The 23084-nt window shown below is 37.6% G+C and overlaps 1 protein-coding gene across 3 annotated transcripts; it reads left to right on the top strand.

The window, feature by feature from the left end:
• Window positions 1-1001: 1001 nt before the first annotated feature.
• On the top strand, window positions 1002-22600 carry GPRC6A (G protein-coupled receptor class C group 6 member A). 3 transcript variants are annotated; one of them, XM_077159305.1, is made up of 6 exons: window positions 1002-1210; window positions 4370-4673; window positions 7223-7534; window positions 13972-14184; window positions 18029-18152; window positions 21411-22600. In XM_077159305.1, the coding sequence occupies exons 1-6, from the start codon at window positions 1017-1019 to the stop codon at window positions 22523-22525; spliced, it is 2262 nt and encodes a 753-aa protein (XP_077015420.1). In that variant the 5' UTR covers window positions 1002-1016; the 3' UTR covers window positions 22526-22600. The 3 variants fall into 3 exon arrangements, with proteins under 3 accessions (XP_077015420.1, XP_077015418.1, XP_077015419.1); XM_077159303.1 differs by having other exon boundaries at window positions 7223-8050; XM_077159304.1 differs by lacking the exon at window positions 13972-14184 and having other exon boundaries at window positions 7223-8050.
• Window positions 22601-23084: the final 484 nt, after the last annotated feature.

The raw sequence follows: 23084 nt of genomic DNA, 5'->3' as shown, positions 1-23084 counted from the left end.
CTCTCTCACAATGTGGGACATGACTCCCAGGGATGAAGTGGTATCAGACACCATGGGATCAACAATGCCTTCCTGACCAAAAGGGGAAAAAGAAGGGTAACAAAACAAGGCATCAGTGGCTACAAGAGTTGAAATATAGTTGAGAGGCTATTCTGGAGAATACTGTTTTGCAAACTTCATTGCTAATTCCTATGGTTTACCAAACCCAACCAACATCCTTAGTGTAAACTCTTAAAAACACCTAGGGCTCTGAGACTCTATAAAAGTTTCATGCCCTAAGTTTATTTTCCTGAAACTTAACAATCTCTAGATGCATCCTAGACCAGATAAATCTTTAAACCCAGAGGGACCAACCTCTCCGAGATTATCCCTTATTGTCGACACCCCTTATTAATGTGAAAAAGTTTGAATGAGCATTGCCCAAAGATCCCTAAAGAGTAGGAGAAGGATCAAAGAGAAGGAGGAGTTATAACAAAGATAGGATTTAACAAATGAGGATGACCACTGAATCACTATATTGATATTTCTTTTAGCCTCCAGTGTTTTGAAGCAAATACAAGGAGAAATCTGAAATAGTTGAATGGTGGCATAACAAAGTATGAAATCTGCTTTGTAACTACTTGTTAAAATGTACTTTGAAAATTATTGGTTTTTCTTTCTTTTTTTGTATATATACTACATATATAACAAAAAACCTTTAAAACAAGGGATGCCAAAATGACCCAAAGCCTTCTCATATCAGTGAGGTCTGTGCTTCTAATTCTATCACTATCTATCTAATGTTTCCACCATCGCACATCTCTAGCACTGGAATGTTCAAAGAGTCTGATATGTCCTCATCAGTGAAAGAACTGTTTTCACTATCATCACATAGCTGAGTATTGAGTGTTTCTGGCCCTTGATGCTGTCCTATCCTTTTCATGGTGTTTACAGGTGAAATAGGAACATGCTGTTGGCACTCTGTGAGCTCAGTGATTCCCAAGAACTCACATGAAGTGGGCAAATGAGATAGGAACATGGTATTAGTGATGATACTGATTACCTGCTTTGTGATTATTCTTGCTACTTCTCAGCCTTGCCGGACCCCTGATGACTTTGTGGCTGCTACTTCTCCAGGACATATCATGATTGGAGGTTTGTTTGCTATTCATGAGAAAATGCTATTCTCAGAAAACTATCCCAGACGGCCAGAAATACAGAAGTGTTTTGGGTGAGTAAAGACAAAGTAAGCATTTAGATTTCAAGTTCTATGGGTCTGGGGCATGTAGAAAGGTTTACCTGTAGTAACATCTAAATTGCTTTCACAATATTTAAGCTCACATACACTTTTTAAGTTGCTTACGGTTAGTCTTGCAATCATTTCTTAAAAGAGAGATATACTGGTCCTACATATAACGAAATAAGATCCAGTATAGCACTGATGAGTGCTTTTTATTGAAACATTTATTTGCATTTTGGCTTTTAAAAAGTTCCAGAAGCCACTTAAGAAAACCAATGAGAAGACACTGTTTTTGTCCTTCACCACTGACATACATACCACATTTATATTTTCACCATCCACAAAATAAATTTTGGTTTAAATATGGATCTATTATTTAATCGTTTGTTTAAAATAGACTACATTTAACTTAGCTCTTCATTACTAATATTTTTTTGAGCATTTCCTTTCATTCTTGAATCAATCCAATGTTTTCTTTATGAATTTGAAGTCCTACCTTGACTCAGAGGTGTTCCTTCTTCCTTGATGAGCATTTTGCACTATGATAGCTTGACTACAGAAGAGATATCTTGCACAGTGTATTACAGAAAATAAAATTGAGTGGATGGAGGGTTGTTACAAATGTATTTGCGGGGGCAGGATATTTTAATTCTAATTTCAGTGTAGGGAAAATTTTTTCTAAACTTATGAAAATCACTTAAATTTTTGAATTCCAGATTCCATTTCTTTGTCTGTAAAATAAGACCCTAGATAACCTCTAAGAATATGGGTAGAATTAGCTTCTATCACTATAGCAATGTGATCCCTAAACTCCCTTCTAACTCTAAAATTTATGATTCTATCTTCATATTTTAACATTTAATCTCTTCTTTTTCTCCCCTCTATTTCTTTCTGTTTCAAAAAGTATTCACAAAGCCCTCCAAAAATGCTCTCACATAAAATGTGATTCCACATCACTCTAAGTGAAATTTCTTCTTGTCATGCTTCTCCAAAGTTGGACACTTGGAGCTATTGTCATGATAATCATTGATTATAAGGAACACCAGGGAGCAATTCAAAACAATTAGTGAAGATTCAGAGGATGAAATTGGCACTCAAAGAATAACTACAGATTTGGGGAAAAGCTAGGCTACAAAACAAGAATGGATAACATTGAAAAATCATTTGATCCAATAAAGGGCAATTATTCTGGAAAAACATTACTGAATTGAAGATCTTTTCACCTTATTCTCACTCCTTGAGGGAAATAATATTCATTCAATATTGAACAATTCCTTACTAAATGCCTACATTTCCCATACCATAGTTGAGGCACTGGGGATGCAGAGGTGGAAAAAAGCAGGTCCTGGCTGTCACAGAACTGACTTGGGGGGCCCTAGAACAATAAAAGACAATCCATTACTTTAACTTTTCTCTCTTCTTTATTTCTTTTCTTAAATTAAAATTTTAATGCTGATTTGCCAAACTTCATGTTTAGATGGCCCATAATAACAATAAATTTATTCAAACAATATTACTCATAATTATTAAAGAACTAAAGAGAAACTTCAGATATCAACAGCCTGCCTTCTGCATTTAAAAAACACATACTTCAGGAGCCTGGAGTGTGGTAAAGCTCAAGAAGGGGTATCTGTCACACTGGAATTAAAATTGTGCATATGTGTTTTAAAAAATATATGTATGTACTGAACTCTCGCTATGTATTAGGCACTTTTTGTAACCCTTAGATTCAGTAGTGGATGAAATAAACTTGACAGTAAATCAGTAATCAAACAACAACTCGATGCTCTGGAATAATCACAAATCAAGAAGTAAATTAGAAAAGTCCTCTGAATGTGGGAACAGATGTGCCTCAGAACTAAAATAACACTCTTTATCAAGACAAAGCCTGTGGTGTTTACTTAGAGCCTATTTTACTAGTATTTCTGAAGAGTCCTATTTACCTGGTTTCTAACCAGGTTTTCTAAGTCAAAAAGGCAGGTATTTTAAAGTGCTTGGGGAAAGCCAGGGTACTTGCAGAAGACTCCTTGGGAAAGAGTTATAGCCAAGGGAAAGAAACGTTCTTCGTGGGGAAGTTCAGACAGAACACAGGTACTTTCCTCACACTTTGACTACCCCTATTCTAGAATTGACCATTCGACTAAAACAGTAATTGAGGACATACCCAATGTATGATAGACCCAAGCCATCTACTAGCTTCCTGTTTAGTAAGAAAGCATAAGTGTAAATAATCACCATTTGGGCAAGCTAGAAGATACAGCATATTAGTAAATTCATCTATTGGTTACTGAGGTGTTTCTCAAAGTGGAATCCATGTGTGCATTCTCTGGGTTAGGACACGTCTTTATGAAACTTTTACATATGAATTTTTGAATGATAACCTAAAAAAATTGGATATGCTATTTCTTCTGGATGGTCACCTTGTAAGTGAGAATTGCAGAAGAAATGAATCATATGAGGGGAGGTCAACCATTTAGGAGGCTGCTCTGTAGCAGGTAGTATGATAGTCACATGGTGAGAAGCCATTTCTTTTCCGCTGCTGCATTAATGTGTTAACTTAAATTTTATAGGCTTGAAATTTTGTTTGTATTTCATTTATTAATTTTTTTATTTATCATAAAACAAGATCTACAGCTAGTTTTGTACATATTCCAGGAACATCATAATAAAAACATTTCAGTTCAAAAAAGTAGATGCTTTAACAGCAATAAAAGGCTAATATGTAGCTACAAAAAAGGAACAAAAATTGGATGCATCCACATACTACAGAATACTAAACTGAGGGGTCAAAATGACAAAATGACTTAGAAAAGATTAAGTCCTGTTCCACAGTCTGTTTAAGAAACTATGGGTTCAGGGCGGGCCACGGTGGCTCAGCAGGTAAGAATGCTTGCCTGCCAAGCCCGGGGACCCGGGTTCGATTCCCGGTGCCTGCCCATGTTAAAAAAAAAGAAACTATGGGTTCATATATTACCCTTTAGAAAGGTTTCTGTAAAAAGTATTTTTAAATAAAGTATAGATCCTTCAAAAGGTAAGTCTTTGAACATCCAGAAATTTTCAGTTATAAGGCAGAGGTGAGGATAAAATGACACATTACCATGTCTACAAAAGAGTATTTTTTTATTTCAAAAAATACTTCTTTCCCTGCAGCTTTGAAATATCCGTCTTTCTTCAGACTCTCGCCATGATACACAGCATTGAGATGGTCAATAACTCAACATTACTACCTGGAGTCAAACTGGGGTACGAAATCTATGACACTTGTACGGAAGTCACAGTGGCAATGGCAGCCACTCTGAGGTTTCTTTCTAAATTCAACTCTTCCAGAGAAATGGTGGAGTTTAAGTGCAGCTATTCCAGCTACACACCAAGAGTGAAGGCTGTCATAGGCGCTGGCTACTCGGAAATAACCATGGCCATATCCAGGATGTTGAATTTAGAGCTCGTGCCACAGGTAGGTTTTGATCTACCTCACTATGAAAGGATTACAGAAACTTTGGGATATTAGTTAAGGAGTTGCTTACACTTTAACCTTTCTTTCTTATCAAAGAAAGAGAGTGCCCTATCTATTAGGGATTGCATGAGAAAAGTACTAGATGAGTAGTCACCCCTCAGTCTTTGAGGTCTGATTCCTGACAGTTTTCAGCATGATTTGGATAAGATGCAAAACAATGCTTTCTTTCAAAAATAATATCAGTAGGGTGCTCTAAAGAAAATTGAAGAAAATCTGGGATAGGGAAAATAGTGGTCAGGGACAGCCTCTCAAGAAGGTGACATTTAGCCTGAAATGTGAATGAAAAGGGGCAGGCAAGGGAAGATGAGAATGGAGGTGAGTGTCTAGGCAGAGGATGCAGCAAGTGCAAAGTTTGGAATGTCCAAAGAATAGCAGAAAGGTCACTATGGCTAGCTCAGTTTGAGGAGAAAGGAGCATAGTATTAGATGCATTCACAGAGAAAGGCAAGGGCTGGGTCACATAGCATCTTGTAAGCCAGTGTATGGTTTGCATTTTGTTCAAGTGTGGTGGTAAGGCTTTTAGCAGAGACTATGTAGCTACTTCTCTCTGCAATACAAGCCTATAAGCATGCTCTGAAAGACCAAAGTAGAAATTAGAGAGCCCATGCAATAGGTTCCTGCACATTACTGAAAGTCAAGCAAGCCCCCTTGGCTTTTATTTTGAAGCTACTTATCTTCGTATCATACCACTCTGATAACTCACTTAGATCACTGTTTTCTAAGCTCAAGGAAGGGTAGAAAAGAAAAAGATTTATAGTCAGATCATCAGGAAAAGACCATTGATAATCTAGTAAAAGTGAGCAAATAGGAAAAATTTATAATATAATAAATGTACCTGGGAATTCAAATATGTATACTGTTCTGAAGCCAAGTAAATAAATACATGGCATATAGGCAACAATATATCTTAGAAAGATTACATCAAAAAAAAGAGAAGAGATTGTATAGCTCAATAAAATTGCTTTTAAGAAAGAATGGGATAGATCCCAGAGTTTGTCATGGGCTACCTGTCCTGTAACTACTTGTTGAAGAGTGCTTTGAACTATTGCTTTTTTCTTTGCTTTGTATTTTTGTTATATTATACTATTAAAAAAAAGTGAAAAAAAAACCAGTGGGCAGGGAGCCACCAGTTAGACATAAAAAGAAGAGAAAGAAAGTGTAAGTCTAAAATGACAAAACAAAAAGGATAATTCCCCAATCATTTCAAAGATAAGATTTTGATTAAAAATTTCTCGACATGTACATTGTTAGTTAAGAAGAAGTAGATCAATTACATAAAAATATAATTTCCATGACAGCAACATGGAAGGAAAAGGGACCCTCTATAGGTAACTGATTTCACAGAAGCCCAGCTCTTACCATGCAGCTGAGCAGAGCAATGACAAGTACTAGGAAGAGAACTAAAGTTCAGTGAACTCCAATGAGCAGTAATATTCATTTAAATGATCTCTTTCCTTCTTCACAAGAATACTATGATTTTACAAGTAAAGAATTGTAAAGTAACTTTCTCAGATTCACTGCAGTCAGGATTCTAACAGTTCATCTGATTCCAAAGTCTTTCTACCATTCCACATGCCTGCCATAAATAGTAAAAAAATTACTGGGTGCTAACTGAGCAAGTGGCATGGTGCTCTTACAGACATGGAAGGTAATAATTCTACCTAGAGTAGCACCACCAAATCTGTTAATCAGGCAAAACTTTGCACATACCAGGTCTCCTAAAATTCTGATTCTTCTTTGACTAGAACAGGGGACAGCAAGTTATAGCTTTTGTGCTAAATGTGACTGCCAAGCTCTAGAACAAAGAATGGTTCATTTCACCTTTAAAGGGTTGTTAAAATGACATAGACTGTATGACAGAGACCACATGTGACCCACAAAGCCTGACCTTCACCTTATACTTTAGCCTTTTTCATGAAAAGTTTTCTGACTCCTGGATTAGCTGATTATTTAACTAGATCATTTATTTTACTTGGAATAAAATCCCCAAGTCATAAATTAAACAAAACTTCAAACATTTTGGGTGTCTTGAAATATATTTTGCTTATTTGACTGGCTGCATTTTTTCTGTATTTGCCTCTAAATATTTAGATAATATCCCACTATTGGCCCTAGCCAGAGATGTAATTAGATAGATAGATAGATAGATAGATAGATAGATAGATAGATAGATAGATAGATATAGATAGATAGATAGATATGGAGGTGAAGATGGAGATATAAGGTACAGCCTGAAGCCTAAAGGTGTTATACTATATGTGATATGATGTGACTAGAGATTAAAAAAAAATTAAACCCATCTTCAGTTGCTAGGTATCATGATTTGAGCTAGTTGTAAAGGGGGAGTAAATTAAAGGGAAAGGAAGGTAAGGACCAGAGAGTTTAGAAAAAGTGTTTGGAGATTTACAGAAATCCAAAAGAGGGATACTTATCATGAACAATCACTTGAGCTCATCAACACTGTGACTAAAAGATTCTGTCAATTTCCAGGTGAGCTATGAATCAACTGCAGAAATCCTAAGTGACAAAATTCGCTTCCCTTCATTTTTACGGACTGTGCCCAGTGACTTCTATCAAACTAAAGCGATGGCCCACCTGATTCAGAAATCTGGATGGAACTGGATTGGCGTCATAACCACGGATGATGACTATGGACGATTGGCTCTCAACACATTTGCAATTCAGGCTGCAGCAAATAATGTGTGCATAGCCTTCAAAGAGGTTCTCCCAGCCTTCCTCTCAGATAACACCATCCAAGTCAGGATCAATCAGACGCTTGAGAAAATCATTGCCGAAGCCCAGGTTAATGTCATTGTGGTATTTCTGAGGCAATTCCATGTTTTCAATCTCTTCAATAAAGCCATTAAAAGGAATATAAATAAAATCTGGATTGCTAGCGATAACTGGTCAACTGCCATCAAGATTACCACCATCCCTAATGTTAAAAACATTGGCAAAGTTGTGGGATTTACCTTTAGAAGAGGGAATATGTCTTCTTTCCATTCCTTTCTTCAAAATCTGCATATGTTTCCCAATGAGAATAACAAACCCTTAAAGGAATATGGCATGCTCTTGTCTGCCTGTGCAGATGTCAAGGACAGTGACTTGAGTCAATGCATTTCCAACCATTCTCAGGGGACTTTGGTCTACAATGGTATAAAAAGGAACTTCTCCCTGAGGAATGACTTCCTGTGGACCTATACTGAGCCAGGTCTTGTTCACAGTATCCAGCTCGCAGTGTTTGCCCTTGGTTATGCCATTCGGGATCTGTGCCAAGCTCGAGATTGTCAGAAACCCTACGCCTTTCAACCATGGGAGGTACTAACTCACACAGCCTAGGAAACTCCCCTACCATCATTTCCCCCATGTCCTCCCCTTCTTTAATTGACAATAGATTTCCATTAGCTGCTTTTAATCTTATCACCTTCATAAGTGGTCATCTTCAGTGTTTATTTCTATCATAGCTCTTCTTCCTGGGTATAACAGGCAGAGGTGTCATTTTACCTTCACCATATACTTTGAGCCATCATAGTTATGATGGTTGATCTTATTGCTAGTGCTATTTTCCTTAAGTTTATGAATTTCTATCAAATCTTGAGGTTTTTCAGTACTTCCTAAAATAAGCACTGAAAAGATCATAAAAATGATCTCTTTTATTATTCTTAAATAGAGATGCTAGACCAGGCAAATTTAGTGGTGCAAAACTTTTATTACAACTAAATTATTATGGATAAGGAAACCAAAGCTAGGAAGTTCCAGAAATACGTCCATATCTGCTGCTTTTCATTGTGCCACTTGAGGGTCAGTAGTTCTAAAATCTCTAGTTATAATTCTCTTACTTAACATGGTCTCCCTAGGATTCCAGCCTTCTTCACAGGGATGCAAAGGAGTATTTCTAGGTCAGTCATAGCAATGCACATGATATCCCAAGCTTAACTGATCCACCAATTGCATGTAAAAGAAGTCTTTCCCTTTATTTTCCTTGATTAGTCTGTAGAAACTCAAATTAAAGCTTAATGCAGCCCTATGTAGTGAAAATTTTCCATTGTTTTAATGCCCATGAATAAGGCATTTAAAATTAAATTGGTTCTTTACATGATGATAGATTTTATTCATTAGAGACAAAATATTTTTCTACAATGTGGGTTCAAAGCCAGAATAGTCTACTGAAATATATTTGAAATTTGTAAGGGAAAAGAAGGTAGAAAGGAATAAGACTCAAAAATATAAATGGTCATCCAGAACCAGTTATTTCTACTTTTTGTCTTTTTACTTTAAACACTCACAGGCATAAGCGACAAGGTCTTAGATAGTCAGCTTACATTTGGGTAGGTCACGAGACGGTCAGAGGCTGTCTTGAATTGTTCATTTTCAACTAGTTTTCATTAGTAAATGCAGGACAAAAATCCAATGAAGAGTTAAAACTAAAGATTAGGATCACTTTGTAATTAGAACCCTTTCTAAAATATTATTTGCATGTTCAGTGTTTTTAAGATGCATGTCTGAAAGCATACCCTTTGTAGTATAAAACTTTAATGAGGGATCGGTATAAGCTATAAATGATTTTTTTTAGGCTACTGCTCTTCACTACCCTACAAGTTCAGCCAGACATTTCTAATACATTTCAATAATCTTGGCCTGGTGCATTGCAGAAAAGTACTTTTCAGTTTCTGAAGTGGCACACCATAATGGAATTTGAGAAATGAGAGCTTGAGAAAGGAGGAGAAGAAAGTAGTCAATCATAGAGACAGAGGAGGTAGAAAAGTAAATATAAAGAGGCTCACAGATAAAGAGAAATTCAAATAGCAAGAAAGAAAATTTCCTTTACCCCCTTAAAGATCTGAGGAAGTATATTTAATCAGGAATAAGTCTCAAACATTCTCAAGAAAAGGTTTGAGACAGTTATACTCAAAGCGGAGTCCTCTAAAATGTTTTAAACAAACACGGAGCCTGGGGTTGATCTCTATGCCCTGAGAGCCTGTTTGTTTAGATACAAACAAAAAACAGATTGAAAAGGGGGAATAGGGGTGTCTTGCTTCTTTGATCACAATGTGAGAAGCCATGTCTATGCCAGATCCTGTCGCATAAATAATGCAAACAAATTGTCTTTTTATGAGGAGATCCCCATAGACATTAAATTAAAAGACCAGCAACTTTTAGGGCCTCTAACCAAAGAAACATTACAGAGGATTAGTTTGTCCCCTGGGAAAATTCAGCAATATTTAAGTGTTACTATCTGAATGAATTTTTATATTAAAATAATTTTAAAGGGCTTAATTTTCCTAAGGCTTGAGGATAATGCTTTGGCTTTATATTTGAGTGATTTGTGAGCAGTATTCAGAGATAGCACAGTCATGTGTGTTTTATTTCAACAGAATTCTACTGTTTCTCAGATGTGTGTGAGGATATAACTTCCTTATAGTCACTGGTGATTTGGGTTTTCTTTTTTTCCCCCCATCACTTGTCATGATATATAAGACAGTAAGAAGTTCTAATAGTCAAACTTGTATTCATACGTTTATTTAGGAAATATTTGTTGGGCGTCACAATGTTCCAGGCACTCTGTTGAGTGCACCAGCTAATATTGAGAACAAGACAGAATTCCCTCCCTCATGGAGCCCTCTGCCTGGCAGCACATAAATCAAACAATAAAGAAAGCCAATTATAAAGCAGGATGATGTGTTACAATGCTTCATATTAACACAAGATGGCAGCTTGTGTTAAAGCGTATAGTTGAGGCAGCTAATCTAGAATTAGCAGTTCAGGCAACATTTTCCCAAGAACATGATGAATACAATAACACTTAAGAGTTAGCCAGGATAGAAATTCTAAAGGAAAGCATGTAATCCACAGGGAGCAGAAAATAGTATCATAGGATGGGGGTTGGGGGTACACCGAGGGGTTACAGAAGGATTGCTCATTAAGGTCTTGTCAACCTGAAACAGTAATGTGCAGTTGTATTTCCTGGGAATCTTGTTAAAGATACTGATTCAGTAACCCTGGGATGGGACGTGAGAGGGTATGTGTTGAATAAGCCCCCAGGCGGTGCTCATCCTGCTGGTACATGTCCATTACATTAAATAGAAAGTAGTAAACTATGTTAAAAAATGTGGACTTGGTAGACCAATGAGGAACCAAATGACATTTTAAGTAGAAGAGTGTTTTCTATTTAAGAAATAGAATTCAGACTATAGGGTGAATTGACTAGGGGCACCCAAGACTGGAGGGTGAAAGACCAATTTGGTACTACAGATATAAGGATGCCTTGCATATGACAATAAAGATGGAGAGTGTTACATGGATATTTGGAGGAAGAATGAAGAGTATTTGACAATGGAGATTGTATGTAAAAAAGATGACAGAGAGCAGCAAAGATGTTGCAAATGATTCGAAATATGGGCTGCCTGGTGCCATTTACTGAGATGAAAACAGATAAAAGAAGTTGCAAGAGGAAGTGTTGCTGGTGAGCCAGGCTTGCAGGAGTTTAGAGATAGAGGGGACAGGAGAGTGAGAGTAAGGGTGTGCTCCATGGTTGCCCTTGCATTTAGCAATGAAGCTACCACAGACTTAATCTGGTGTCCTTTCTGCTATACCATGAAAACGTCACAAAAGAAAAGATTCACTGGACACCAGGACAGCTCTGTAAGCATGCTCCCTCTGCTGATCTCTAGTTCATTGACATAGATAGCTCTTTCCTCAAGCACAACTCACTTGTGAGAATACATTGGATATCAGAGCACTTAGGGAAATGGAAACCAACATCAGCCACAATAGCTTAACTGGTGTGGCTACCTGGCCTTGTGGTTTTAAAAACAGGGCATTACCACATGGAGGAACACTATATAATAATAGAAATGCAAATCCCACTCTCTTATCTTTGTAGAATCAAATATGTAATGAATTTCAGCATTTCTATGAAAAAGTAATAATTAATTGGTAGAAAAGGCATTGAATAGCTTAATAACTGAAGTGCTAATGTTAAAATTTTACCTTAATCCAGAGCAAATGCTCTATCATATTTAGTGAGTAATGAATGTACTGTTTTATTTGCCTCCCCGCCCTCTTTCCTGTAAGAACAAGCACAGAATTGCTCTAGTTTGTTTACATTATACAATGTTATCATTATTTACAGAACATGTAGGTGTCAGAACTTTAGTCTATAAAACCTAATTAAATGCAGGAAAAAAGCAGGTGGAAATTGTACTTTAAACAGAAGAGTGGAAGAGAATATGGTCCATAGAGAACTGAGTTACTGGGGCTTACCTGTGATTATTGATTAAGGAAGGAACAGAATAAAAACCAGTACATAGAGGGTGAACATTGAAAGTAGGCCCTTACTTACTCTCTTTTTCATTCCCTCCATTTTTTTTTCTTCCAGGCAATTTTTAGGATAAGGTTTTGTTGATCCACTATGTTAGATAGCATCCTCTGCTTCTTTCAAGTAATACTAGAGAGATTAAGAATCTGTGGAGACTGTAATACAATCAATACAACTACTTAGAGATTTTGCTAAAGTAACGTTTGGTCATTGATAATGATTATAGCTAATATATTACCTTAAAATAGAATTTGATTTTCTGATAATACAATCAATACACCTACTTAGAGATTTTGCTGAAGTAACATTTGGTCATTGATAATGATTATAGCTAATATATTACCTTAAAATAGAATTTGATTTTCTGATATTCTAGCCACAAAAAGAATTAAAGGAAAGAAACAGTAATGAAAGCTGATCTGAGAGGGAAGCCAAGTAGAATGATTTCCACCTCATTCTATAGATTCTGTGCCCAACAAAAGCCACATAGAATCATTGGTTTAGATAATCCGTGGGTCCCATGAATTCAGGGAGAGTATAGCCAGGATTAGATATCAAGTAAATGGCACAGTCAGAATTGACGCCTGTTTTCCTATCTCCTAGTCCAGTGTTCTCCCACCACAGCACAAGTCCAACATGGCTGCCCCTTTCGACAGGAGAGCATTTCCTGCCTTGGCTATATTACACACAAGTTCTCACTATACAAACAAATAATTTTCCATTACATTTCTTACCTCTCAAGTTAAAAAATCATTTATGAATTAAATTAGAAATAGAATTTAGAAAAAGTCACATTACTGTGCACTCATTGAAATAGACTTGAGAAGTGTTGGAGCTAGTGAGGCCCACACCATCAAATGAGTGGCAAAGTATGAACCTAAAGGCTCTAGCAGTTACCTAACTCCAACCAGCTGAACTTCTCTGGTGGGGATGTCCCTCAAAACACACCCCAAGAGCTGAATGCTTTTGCTACTGGGCTGTCTTCCAAAATAGCACTGTCTCCTCTGCCTTTATTGTGGAGATACATAACTGCTGAATTAGATCACACACTCAGGCCAAGAAACTGAGCCGATTATAAACCTAGAAGGGAAGGAAGAATTTCCTGTCTTCTATAGCTCCAGAAGAATAATCATTGGTGATTATTTTAAAGTTAGGAAAAAAAAAATACTGAAGAAGATTTTCAATTTTTTATGTTGTTAGATTCAACAGGAAGAATGCAGAACAAAAGTCAGAAAGTGAGTCCTTAGGAAGTCCTTGCACTCACTGCCAGAGAGCCCTCATCTAAGTAAAGAGGAGAATGATCCCTCCTTCAATCTGCTTCAAAGGGATATCACACATTTGAGTATTAACAACTCACAGATGAATGTCAATAGACTCAAAATACCTTTATTTGCATAATGTCCCCACTAGTTAATGACAATACTTTAATCTGTGCCAGATACTGAGCGTTATTCTTTACATGCAAAATTACATTGAATCCTTAACAATAACTTAATAGGGTTCTACCAGCTTCATTATACAAATAAGGAAGCTGAGGCTGAGAAAGAAATTGAATTGTCAAGTTTAAGAACCCCTAATGGAGCCAGGTGTCTGTCCCAGAGCGCATATTCAGAAATGCTGCAACATGGATAAATGCAGATGCTTATGTTTTAATAGTATAAGCTAGAAAAGTTACCGGCCACAGAAATCAACTTGCTTTCTCAAATTCAAATAGCAAGACTGGCAGAAATGAGGTTAGAACCCAGGAAGAACTCAATTGCTGCCAGGTGATTAACACACCTGGTTAACATAGCCAAAGTCCAAAATGTCTTTTTTTTCCTAATTTTTAAGTGATACTCTTTGTAAAACTATTATAATTGGGATAATGCACACATTAAAAATGCTCCTATTAAGTGTTTGTTTCTGATTTTATTTTTAAAAGTTACTTCATGTGCTGAAAAATGTGACATTCACTGATGAAAGAAACTCATTTCATTTTGATGCTCACGGAGACATGAACACTGGATATGATGTTTTGCTCTGGAAGGAAATCAAAGGCCACATGACTATCACCAGGATGGCAGAATATGACTTACAGAATGATGTCTTCATCTTCACAGGCCAAAAAGCAAAAAATGAGTTCAGAAGTCTTAAGGTAATGTGGCTGTAGGCTGCCTTGTAGCATTCAAATCAACTGGTCCCTCAGCTGCAGAAGTCCTTGCCCCCACCAGGACCTGCAGTGATCCACCTACCTGATCGCTGTCCCCACCATTCGTCCTTGTCAACCCTGAGTAACCATGTACACACCTTCAATTCCCTTGTCTCTCTCTCTCTCTACATCATGTTCATTCAACCAAAACACAATTCTGGTTAAATTCAACTCTCCGCCTAATCAACTTAATACCCATGAAGCTGAACGTGTGATAAAAAAGAAAAGAAAAGAAAAGCCTTGCTGACTGGTCTTACTTTAAATTTGTGATCTCTAACCTCAAGTGGGTCTTACAGGCTGCTGAGCAATCAGAAACATTGCCCTAACCCATTCACATGCCCACCTTCCTAGGTCACTTTTTATACTTTCCCTTCTGACTCCAATGCATCCTCCCCATTCTCACTTCCAGTTGACCCCACTTTCTATTTCACTAACAAAACTGAAAAAATCAGAACTCCAGAGATCTCTTGCTACCACAGCTATGCCCACATCCCTGCCTTCCATTTGGTACTATGGATGGACTGTCTGTGCTCCTATCACCTCCTCCAGTTGACCTCTGAATTCCAACCCCTTTCACTCACTCAAAGATATTGCTCTGCAATTCTCCACTCTCTCCCGTATGCTCCGTTATTTTCTCTTCTATATTATTCACATCATGATACAAATATGCTGTAATGTCTCCCATCTTAAAAAAGAAACTGCATTGATTCCCCCCCATTTCTTCCTCCGTGTACTTCTGATTCTATTCTTTCTCTGTACAAAAAAAGTCCTTGAGAAATTTGAATATATTCACTAGCTCCAATTTCTTTACTCTCATACTTTTTCAAACCCTCTTCAATCAGTCTACAATCCACCAAAATTGTTCCTGTCATTTTGCCCATATTAACAACTGCGAAGTTCATCTTAACCCACTTAGCAGCTATTTATTCTCTCTTCTATGAATTGCTTTCTTTACTTGCTTTCACAATATCATACTCTCTCCTGCCTATGCCCCTGGCCACTACCTCTTTTTCCGGTTCATTGCCATTCCCACTACTTCTAAATATTGGAGTATAGAATATTGAATATTAATTATAATATTAATAATATTAAATATTATAAATATTTCCTCTCTCAGGAAACAAGAATCCTGAATTTTTGCATAAGTAACTAGGAGAAGGGAATTATCATTTATTGAAAAGGGGTAGGTGTGGGAGAACACATCAGGAGCTCAATTATGTCATATTCCCACATGCAATCAAGGCCATACTTTCAGAGAGCATCTAGCTTTTTACCATCTATTCCACTGCTGCCACCTTCTGGAAGATCAGTAATCTCTCACCCAGATTATAATAGTAGGTTTCTAATTGCTCTCTGCTTCCACTTTTCACCCCTTCAATTTGTTCTCAAAACAGAAGCCAGATTATCCTGTGAAATAAGATGCCCTCCCATGGCATCTTATTTCCTTCAGGGGAAAAGCCAATGCCTTTAGAAGATGTATTAAACCCTACATGACCTGCCCTCAATATCTCTCTACCTCATCTCTTACTACCCACTTTAACCTCCCCTTACTCTTGCCCCTCCTACAGCCCGACAGGTCTCTCACTGTTTCATACATGTCTTCCCCGCTCCTAACTCTAGGCTTTTGCTACAGCTCTTTCCTCTGCCTGCGACAATCTTACCAGATGTACATTAGGCTCACTTCTCACTTCCTTTCAGTCTTTTCTGAAATGTCACCTTTTCAGTGGGGCCTTCTCTAGGAACTTCTCCCCAGCACATCATATATATATATATTGGGCCTGTCTTTATTTATTTTTTTCTTAACATTTATCGCTATCAAGCTTTCTACACATTTTGCTTATTTTTATTTTGGTTACTGTTAGCCTTGCTAACAGTAGATTTTGAGGTCTTCGAAAGCAGAGATTTTTTCATTCCCCTCTCTGCTGCACCTCCAACAACTAGATCAGTGCCTGGCAGATAGTAGACACTCAGCAAATATTTGTTGACTGAAGGAATGAATATACTGATGTTGCAAATCACTATCTTTGATCAAATTTTCCCTGTCAGAAGTTTCAGTACCGCCAGACACTTTTTCACTGGAAAATAAAAATTTTACTTTTCTTCCATGTTTCAAACTTTCATCATCATCTTCAGTAGCGTCTCCTTCATTCTCACAACTACCTTTATCATCCCAACACTATGCTAAATACTTTAACTTACACTGGACCTTTAGAATCATGCCGTGATTCATTTTCTCATTGAATACAGAGAAGATTCTCTATGATTTTTTCAGGGAAAGCTGTTGTTTTAATCATTGCCAGGACTTCTCTTCAGACTCTACAGAGAAGGCAACTCCATGAAGGGAGGTGAAAGAATGAAAAGTAACTGAATGGAACATTTAGTGACTAATGGAAGGGGCTTACCTCCATGAAAAGAGGGACAAGTTCCCCTTTCTAATGGAACACCTATAAATATCTCAAGGATTTGGTGAAAGCCAACAAAATCTGAGATCAATTAGGTCAAATTTTTAGATCCACTCGTCAATCTTCAGGCTAGATAGGGTATTGACATTTCTAGTAAGTCACCAAAACCATAGTCCAAAACATCAGATAATTCTACATCTATTGATATCCCAAAATTATCAATCTGGACTTTAAAATATGTTTGTTGTCTCTTGATGTGTGGGGAGATAGGACAAGAGAAGGGCAGTGTTACTGGGAACACACTTACCCACGTAATCCACTTTATCTAAAAGCTAAATCCTTTTGTGTCCTCTGGGCACCTCCCAGGAGAGTGGATACTTCAGATTAAAATTTTGCCCTGCAGAATCCACAAGGCAAATATATTACCAGCTGAAAACCCAGGGTGACAATAATTGTGTTGAGAAGAAGTGAACACAGAACCACTAAAGCTTGGTTGTTTTGCTCTGCCAGCAAGATCATTTTCATCTCCCAGAGACAAAACTGGCTATCCTAGTGTTTTTACTGTGTTCCAGCCTAAGCAATAGCAGCTCAAAGAGTCTTGAGAAAGTCTCACTTAACCATACTGCTCTAGCTTCCCAAGGGTAAGAGTGAAATGATGGAACTGTTTTACCTCACAAGATGTGCCAAAAGGAAAGGATGATGAATAGAAAATAATAACATAGCTGAAGTGCAAAGAATTATTAGCTAGATAGGAAGTATTGGGTTCCATAAAAGAAGAATGTTGCTGCATGTGAGTCACATTGTGACATGCAGAATTTACCCTAAATCTTCAGAATCGTTTAAATATTGATATCCTTAGAGTTATCTTTTTAATTTGCATACTAATAGTTTTAAATTCAAAATGTTCCATTGTTTTGTTTTATAGGATTAGACTGGACATGATCCTGTGACTTGGACCTTTACACAACATGATTAATAATATTCTTCTGCAGAATAGAAATCCAATAATTTACTATTTTCTTATATAGTCGATCTCTTTATACAGCATAGAGTTGGAAATTTCCAGACCATCATCTCCTTACGTAGTTCCACAACTACACATTTCTTCTGCTGCTGAGGACTTTTTGAAAGAGCTAATCATTTCCATAATTTACTTACAAAAGTTGCTAATTTGACAAAAACTGTGGTCTTCGAAAAGTGAATACCCCATATGAAACATTTTATATTTTCTAAACTTGTTCACATTCCTCAAGATGGCAAAAAAAATATTCCATTAAGTGATGAAAAAAAACCAAAATATTGTTTAGTAAACACATCTTTATACTAAATTAAAGGTAGGAAAATAATGTTAAAAACTTTTTTGTGATTTCTTTCCACCTTTATTGTAGCAAATTCAATCTAAATGCTCCAAGGAATGCAGCCCTGGACAAATGAAAAAAACCACAAGGAGTCAACATACCTGCTGCTATGAATGTGTGAACTGTCCTGAAAATCACTACAGTAATCAGACAGGTAATTAAAGTCACTATAAGACCAAATACGCCTGAACCATTTCTCTTGGGCTGAGTTTTTAAAATAACATAAATCCTTTTTTTGTTAATTTTTTATTTAAAAAAATCTTCCCGTGCTTCTACTCAATTACGTTCAGGGACAGTGCATTTTTTTCTTGAAATCTGTTCCATTATATAATAGACACACAACCAATAAATAATAGAGATAAAAATGTAAGTTCATTTCCAGGGGAAGATGCCATCCCCTCATTTATTCTTCCATTCCAGCAACCCTTAAAATGATACAAGCACTCTGTCAGTGTTTGTATCTGCATACAGACATGCATGACGTGTAATTGAGGCACAATATATATAAATTAAAAAGTGCTGAATTAACTAAACAGAGAAAACCAGAATCTGAGAGGCACCTGGAATTAAACATGTATACACATCCTGGGAATTTCATTATTCCTACTAAAATTCCTTTTTAAGCCTAAAGAGAAAGAACCTTGTGTGAGACAAGAGGCCAACTATTGACAGAGATGAGGGACTAGTTGATTGTTGGCAAACTGATTGTTTGCTTATCCTATCGTGAACAATTTTACAAGATCAGGACAAAATTTACAAATTAAAGAACAAAATTGAGGTCAGCATCCTTAGGAGCCCTAAAATAATCTACCTGCACATTCCTTGGAGTTAAGCCTAATTTAAAATCATCATATTCCCTTGTTTATTGCAGCACTTCTATTAATATCTTCTACAAAAGGTGAGAAAACCAGAGCTAGAATAGTGCCCATATGGTTGCTCTCTTTTTTCTTGGCTTCAAGGATGGAAAAGTATCACCAGTGCAAATATCCCAAAATTCGTGCTCTGTCACGGTCTCTTAAAAGTGCCATTTACCACAACCTAGCATGCTTTTATACTGCCTAGATAATTAGCTAATTGGGGGAAAAAACAGTTTCAAGCAATATATTTAACAACTATGTGCCAAGTGGGATCACTAAAAACACTGAGTGTGTAGCATTTATTTCCCAAAATCAGGTACAAGTGTCTTTCAAGATCCAATCTGGGTGGGGTAGGGGAATGGTGAGAGGGTAGTTCAGTGGTAGAATTCTCGCCTGCCATGCGGGAAACCCAGGTTCGATTCCTGGCCCATGCACTTCCCAAACAAACAAGCAAACAAATGAAAAACCAAATAAACAAAAATTTGGCAAACGGTGCTGCAATAAAGGGATATTCATGTGGAAAAACAATGAAATGTGACCCCTGCCACACAGCATACAAAAAAAAAAAAAATGTTCCAATGTGGGTCATCTTTTTATTGCCTCCAGTACCAAGCACAGCTCCAGAACATAGAAAAGACTAATAAATGTTCATTTAAAGGTGGGAAAAGCAGACACTAGCTGTTACTAGCCAAAGATAAGGCAGGAACTGGCCAAAGTAGAGGCAGGAATTCATTCTGACTTCTGAAATCCTCGATTCTGCTTTAAGACCCCTGCGTAATTGGATGAGGAGATTCCCCTCATCTCTGAGGGCAGGCTTCTTTATTGATCATAGATGCACTGAGCCGTAGATAAAATTAACTGACCATACAGTTATCCCTTCTATACAGCAGGGGAGTTAGGGGCCAGTGACTCTGCCAACTGGAAAACCCTTGTAAAATTTTTTGACTCTCCCTTTGTACCTAAGAAGTTTTGTTAGGATTGTCTTCAGTAGTCTCTATGATCCTCTCCATTGAGGAGCGTGTACAGTGTGCTTCAATGTCCGTATTGCCCCCTGATCAAGAGGCTGAATGAGAAACGTTCTGTTAGGAAGCAAGTAGATGACTACAGTGCCTTCAATGTGGAATTCATGGGGTTCTGGGTGGCTGGGGGTATTGTCCAGAAGCAATAACACCTTAAAAGGTAATCAATCCCTTACTGGCAAGGTATTTTCTAATCTCTGGCACAAAACACTGATGGAAACCAGTCAAGGAAAAGTGCTTTGGTCATCCATGCTTTCATATTGAACATCCAGAAGATAGGCAGCTGGTACTCGTCCTTTCCTTTCGAAGTTCAGTGGTTAGTAGCTTTATAAATCAGAGCTGTCTTTATTTTGAATGCTACAACCCTGGCACAAAAGAGCAGGGTTATCCTATATCTTGTGACTATAAAATCTGGGACTCACTTCTCTTCTTGGCTGACGTATGTCCTCTGAAGCAATTTTTTTACAATGCGGGGCAGTTTCATCAGCATTGAATATCTGTTCTGGTTTGTAGTCTTTTTCTTCAATCAGAATCTTCAGGGTTTCGGGAAACTCCCCAACTGCCTTTTGATGGTAGACGCTGCCTCTCCTCTTACTTTTACATTGCATAGGCTAAACCCCATTTTATTTTTTAAACTGACCTTTGCTGGCTTGAAATTCTATAGGGGTAGACCTTTCATCTTTATTTTCCTTTGGGGAATCATATAAGGACTTATCCTTTTCTCTTATGATGCCAAGTCTACTAGAATGCCTGTTTTATAACAACCCTGCACCCAAAAGAATGGTGTACTTTCTATGCAAGAAAGATGCAGATCTCATGGTTTATGCAAATGTTTTGCAGTTGTTGGTATGGTTGCAGGCGTTGTGTGTCATCTGCAGCTTCTGCAAAGCTCCCCCAAAATTCCCATTTAATTTCTTATACCAACCCCCAATATAGAGAAACCGTGATATAGAGAAACGACCATGGGAAAAGTTGTAATATGGAAAGATAACTGTCCATGCAAATCCATCTACAAAATACCTTCATAGTAACAACCAGGCCAGTGCTTGCTTGACCAAGCAACTGGACACCAGCACATAGCCAAATTGACACATGAAATTAATCACCACAATTAATTTGTTCAAAATGATAAGAATAATAAGTGGTAGAGCCAGGAAAAGCTATTGAGATATGTCTGATTCCAAAGCACTTACTCTTAACAGAGCCCCTGAACTACCAAATATAATAGCAAGTTGATAAATGGCCAGCATCAACCATAAGTATATTAATTTCCTAATAACTAGCAATCTGGTTAGCTTTTTTCTTTCTCTTTGTTTTTCCCTCTCCCTACTTACCCCATCTTTGTCCCTTCTCTCTCACCTTCTTTGGGTTCTGTGCATGTTTCATTTAAAAAAAAACCAATGTGACAATAATCTATATTGGCTTTCTAGTCAGGACCAGACAACGACCTAGAAGGAGTCTCATTTGCAGTAGTGTGGACTACAGGTACCTCTAGTTTAAACGCTTACAGTGTAACCACTCTTCTCTGTCTTTTAGATATGGATCATTGCCTTTTGTGCAACAACAAAACCCACTGGGCCCCTACAGGGAGCAGCACGTGCTTTGAAAAGGAAGTGGAGTATCTCAACTGGAATGACCCCTTGGCTATCCTGCTCTTGGCCCTTTCCCTATTGGGAGTCATTTTTGTTCTGGCCGTTGGCATCATATTTACAAGAAACCTGAACACCCCTGTTGTAAAATCATCTGGGGGATTGGCCGTCTGCTATGTGATCCTCCTCTGTCATTTACTCAACTTTGTTAGCACAGGCTTTTTCATTGAAGAACCACAAGACTTCACGTGTAAAACCAGGCAGACGCTGTTTGGTGTGAGCTTTACTCTTTGCATCTCCTGCATTTTGATGAAATCCCTAAAAATTTTGCTAGCCTTCAGCTTCGATCCCAAGTTGCAGGCCTTCTTGAAATGCCTCTATAAACCAATCCCCATTATCTTCATCTGCACGAGCATCCAGGTTGTCATTTGCACGATCTGGTTAATATTTGCAGCACCTGCTGTGGAGGAGAATGTTTCCTTGCCCAGAGTCATTATCCTGGAATGCGAGGAGGGATCTATCATTGCATTTGGCATCATGCTGGGCTATATTGCCATCCTGGCCTTCATTTGCTTCATATTTGCCTTTAAAGGCAGGAAATTACCTGAGAATTACAATGAAGCCAAATTCATCACATTTGGCATGCTCATATACTTCATAGCTTGGATCACATTCATTCCCATCTACGCTACCACATTTGGCAAGTACCTGCCAGCCGTGGAGATCATCGTCATTTTAATATCTAATTATGGGATTCTGTGTTGCACATTCTTCCCTAAATGTTATATTATTCTTTATAAGCAAGAGACCAATACAAAATCTGCCTTTCTCAAGATGGTTTACAGTTACTCTTCCCACAGTGTGGGGAACCTTGCCGTGAGTCATATTTCCCTGGATGCCATAAACAGTAACCTCACAGTGACCACCCCTGGCTCCTGTTGCAAGTCTGCAGCCTTGCAGAAAAGCAAAGACCTTCAGGGACGAGCATTTACACACATATGCAGACAAAATGCTACCAGTGTATGTAAAACTTGGCCTCGGAAAAGAATTTCAAGTATATGAATGAGCTCCTTAAGAGCTGCCAAGTTCTTAAATAAAATGTTTCTAGGGTCTTTAAGGTGTTCATATATTTTCCCAGGAAATATATCCTATGTGCTTCTTCACTGCCACTCTTTTCACCAAATTTTGGTTGACCATTCACTCTGTCCAACTACTGCTTAACAAAGAAAATTGAAATTCACATGAAACTCCCTCATCCCCAACCACCTCTCTCTGCCTCCATCTTTACCTTCTCCCTCTTGGTTTACAGCTAAAGGTATCTCTTCTATTGAAAATTAGTCCATAATATATTATCTTTACTTCACTCTTTACCAACTTTTCTCAAACTTCTTTCCATGGGTTCTTCTTCTCTCTTGGACATCTTTACCTCCCCTCTCCACTGTTCATTTCAGTTCGACAAAGCCTTAGAGCAATTACCATGTGCTGGGTAATGTGGGAAATGCAAAGGTTTAAGGATAAACAAGACAATTTGAAACATCAAGGAGTCCAAAATCCAGGGACAGACAGTCACATGTAGACATTTTCAATTCCGTGTGGGGATTCTGTGATGGTAATGTACATA

This window comes from Tamandua tetradactyla, chromosome 5 (assembly GCF_023851605.1).
Source record: "Tamandua tetradactyla isolate mTamTet1 chromosome 5, mTamTet1.pri, whole genome shotgun sequence".
NCBI classification, from domain to species: domain Eukaryota; kingdom Metazoa; phylum Chordata; class Mammalia; order Pilosa; family Myrmecophagidae; genus Tamandua; species Tamandua tetradactyla.
The sequence above is the reverse complement of the archived record's forward strand: the minus strand, read 5'-3'. Positions and strand labels throughout refer to the sequence as shown.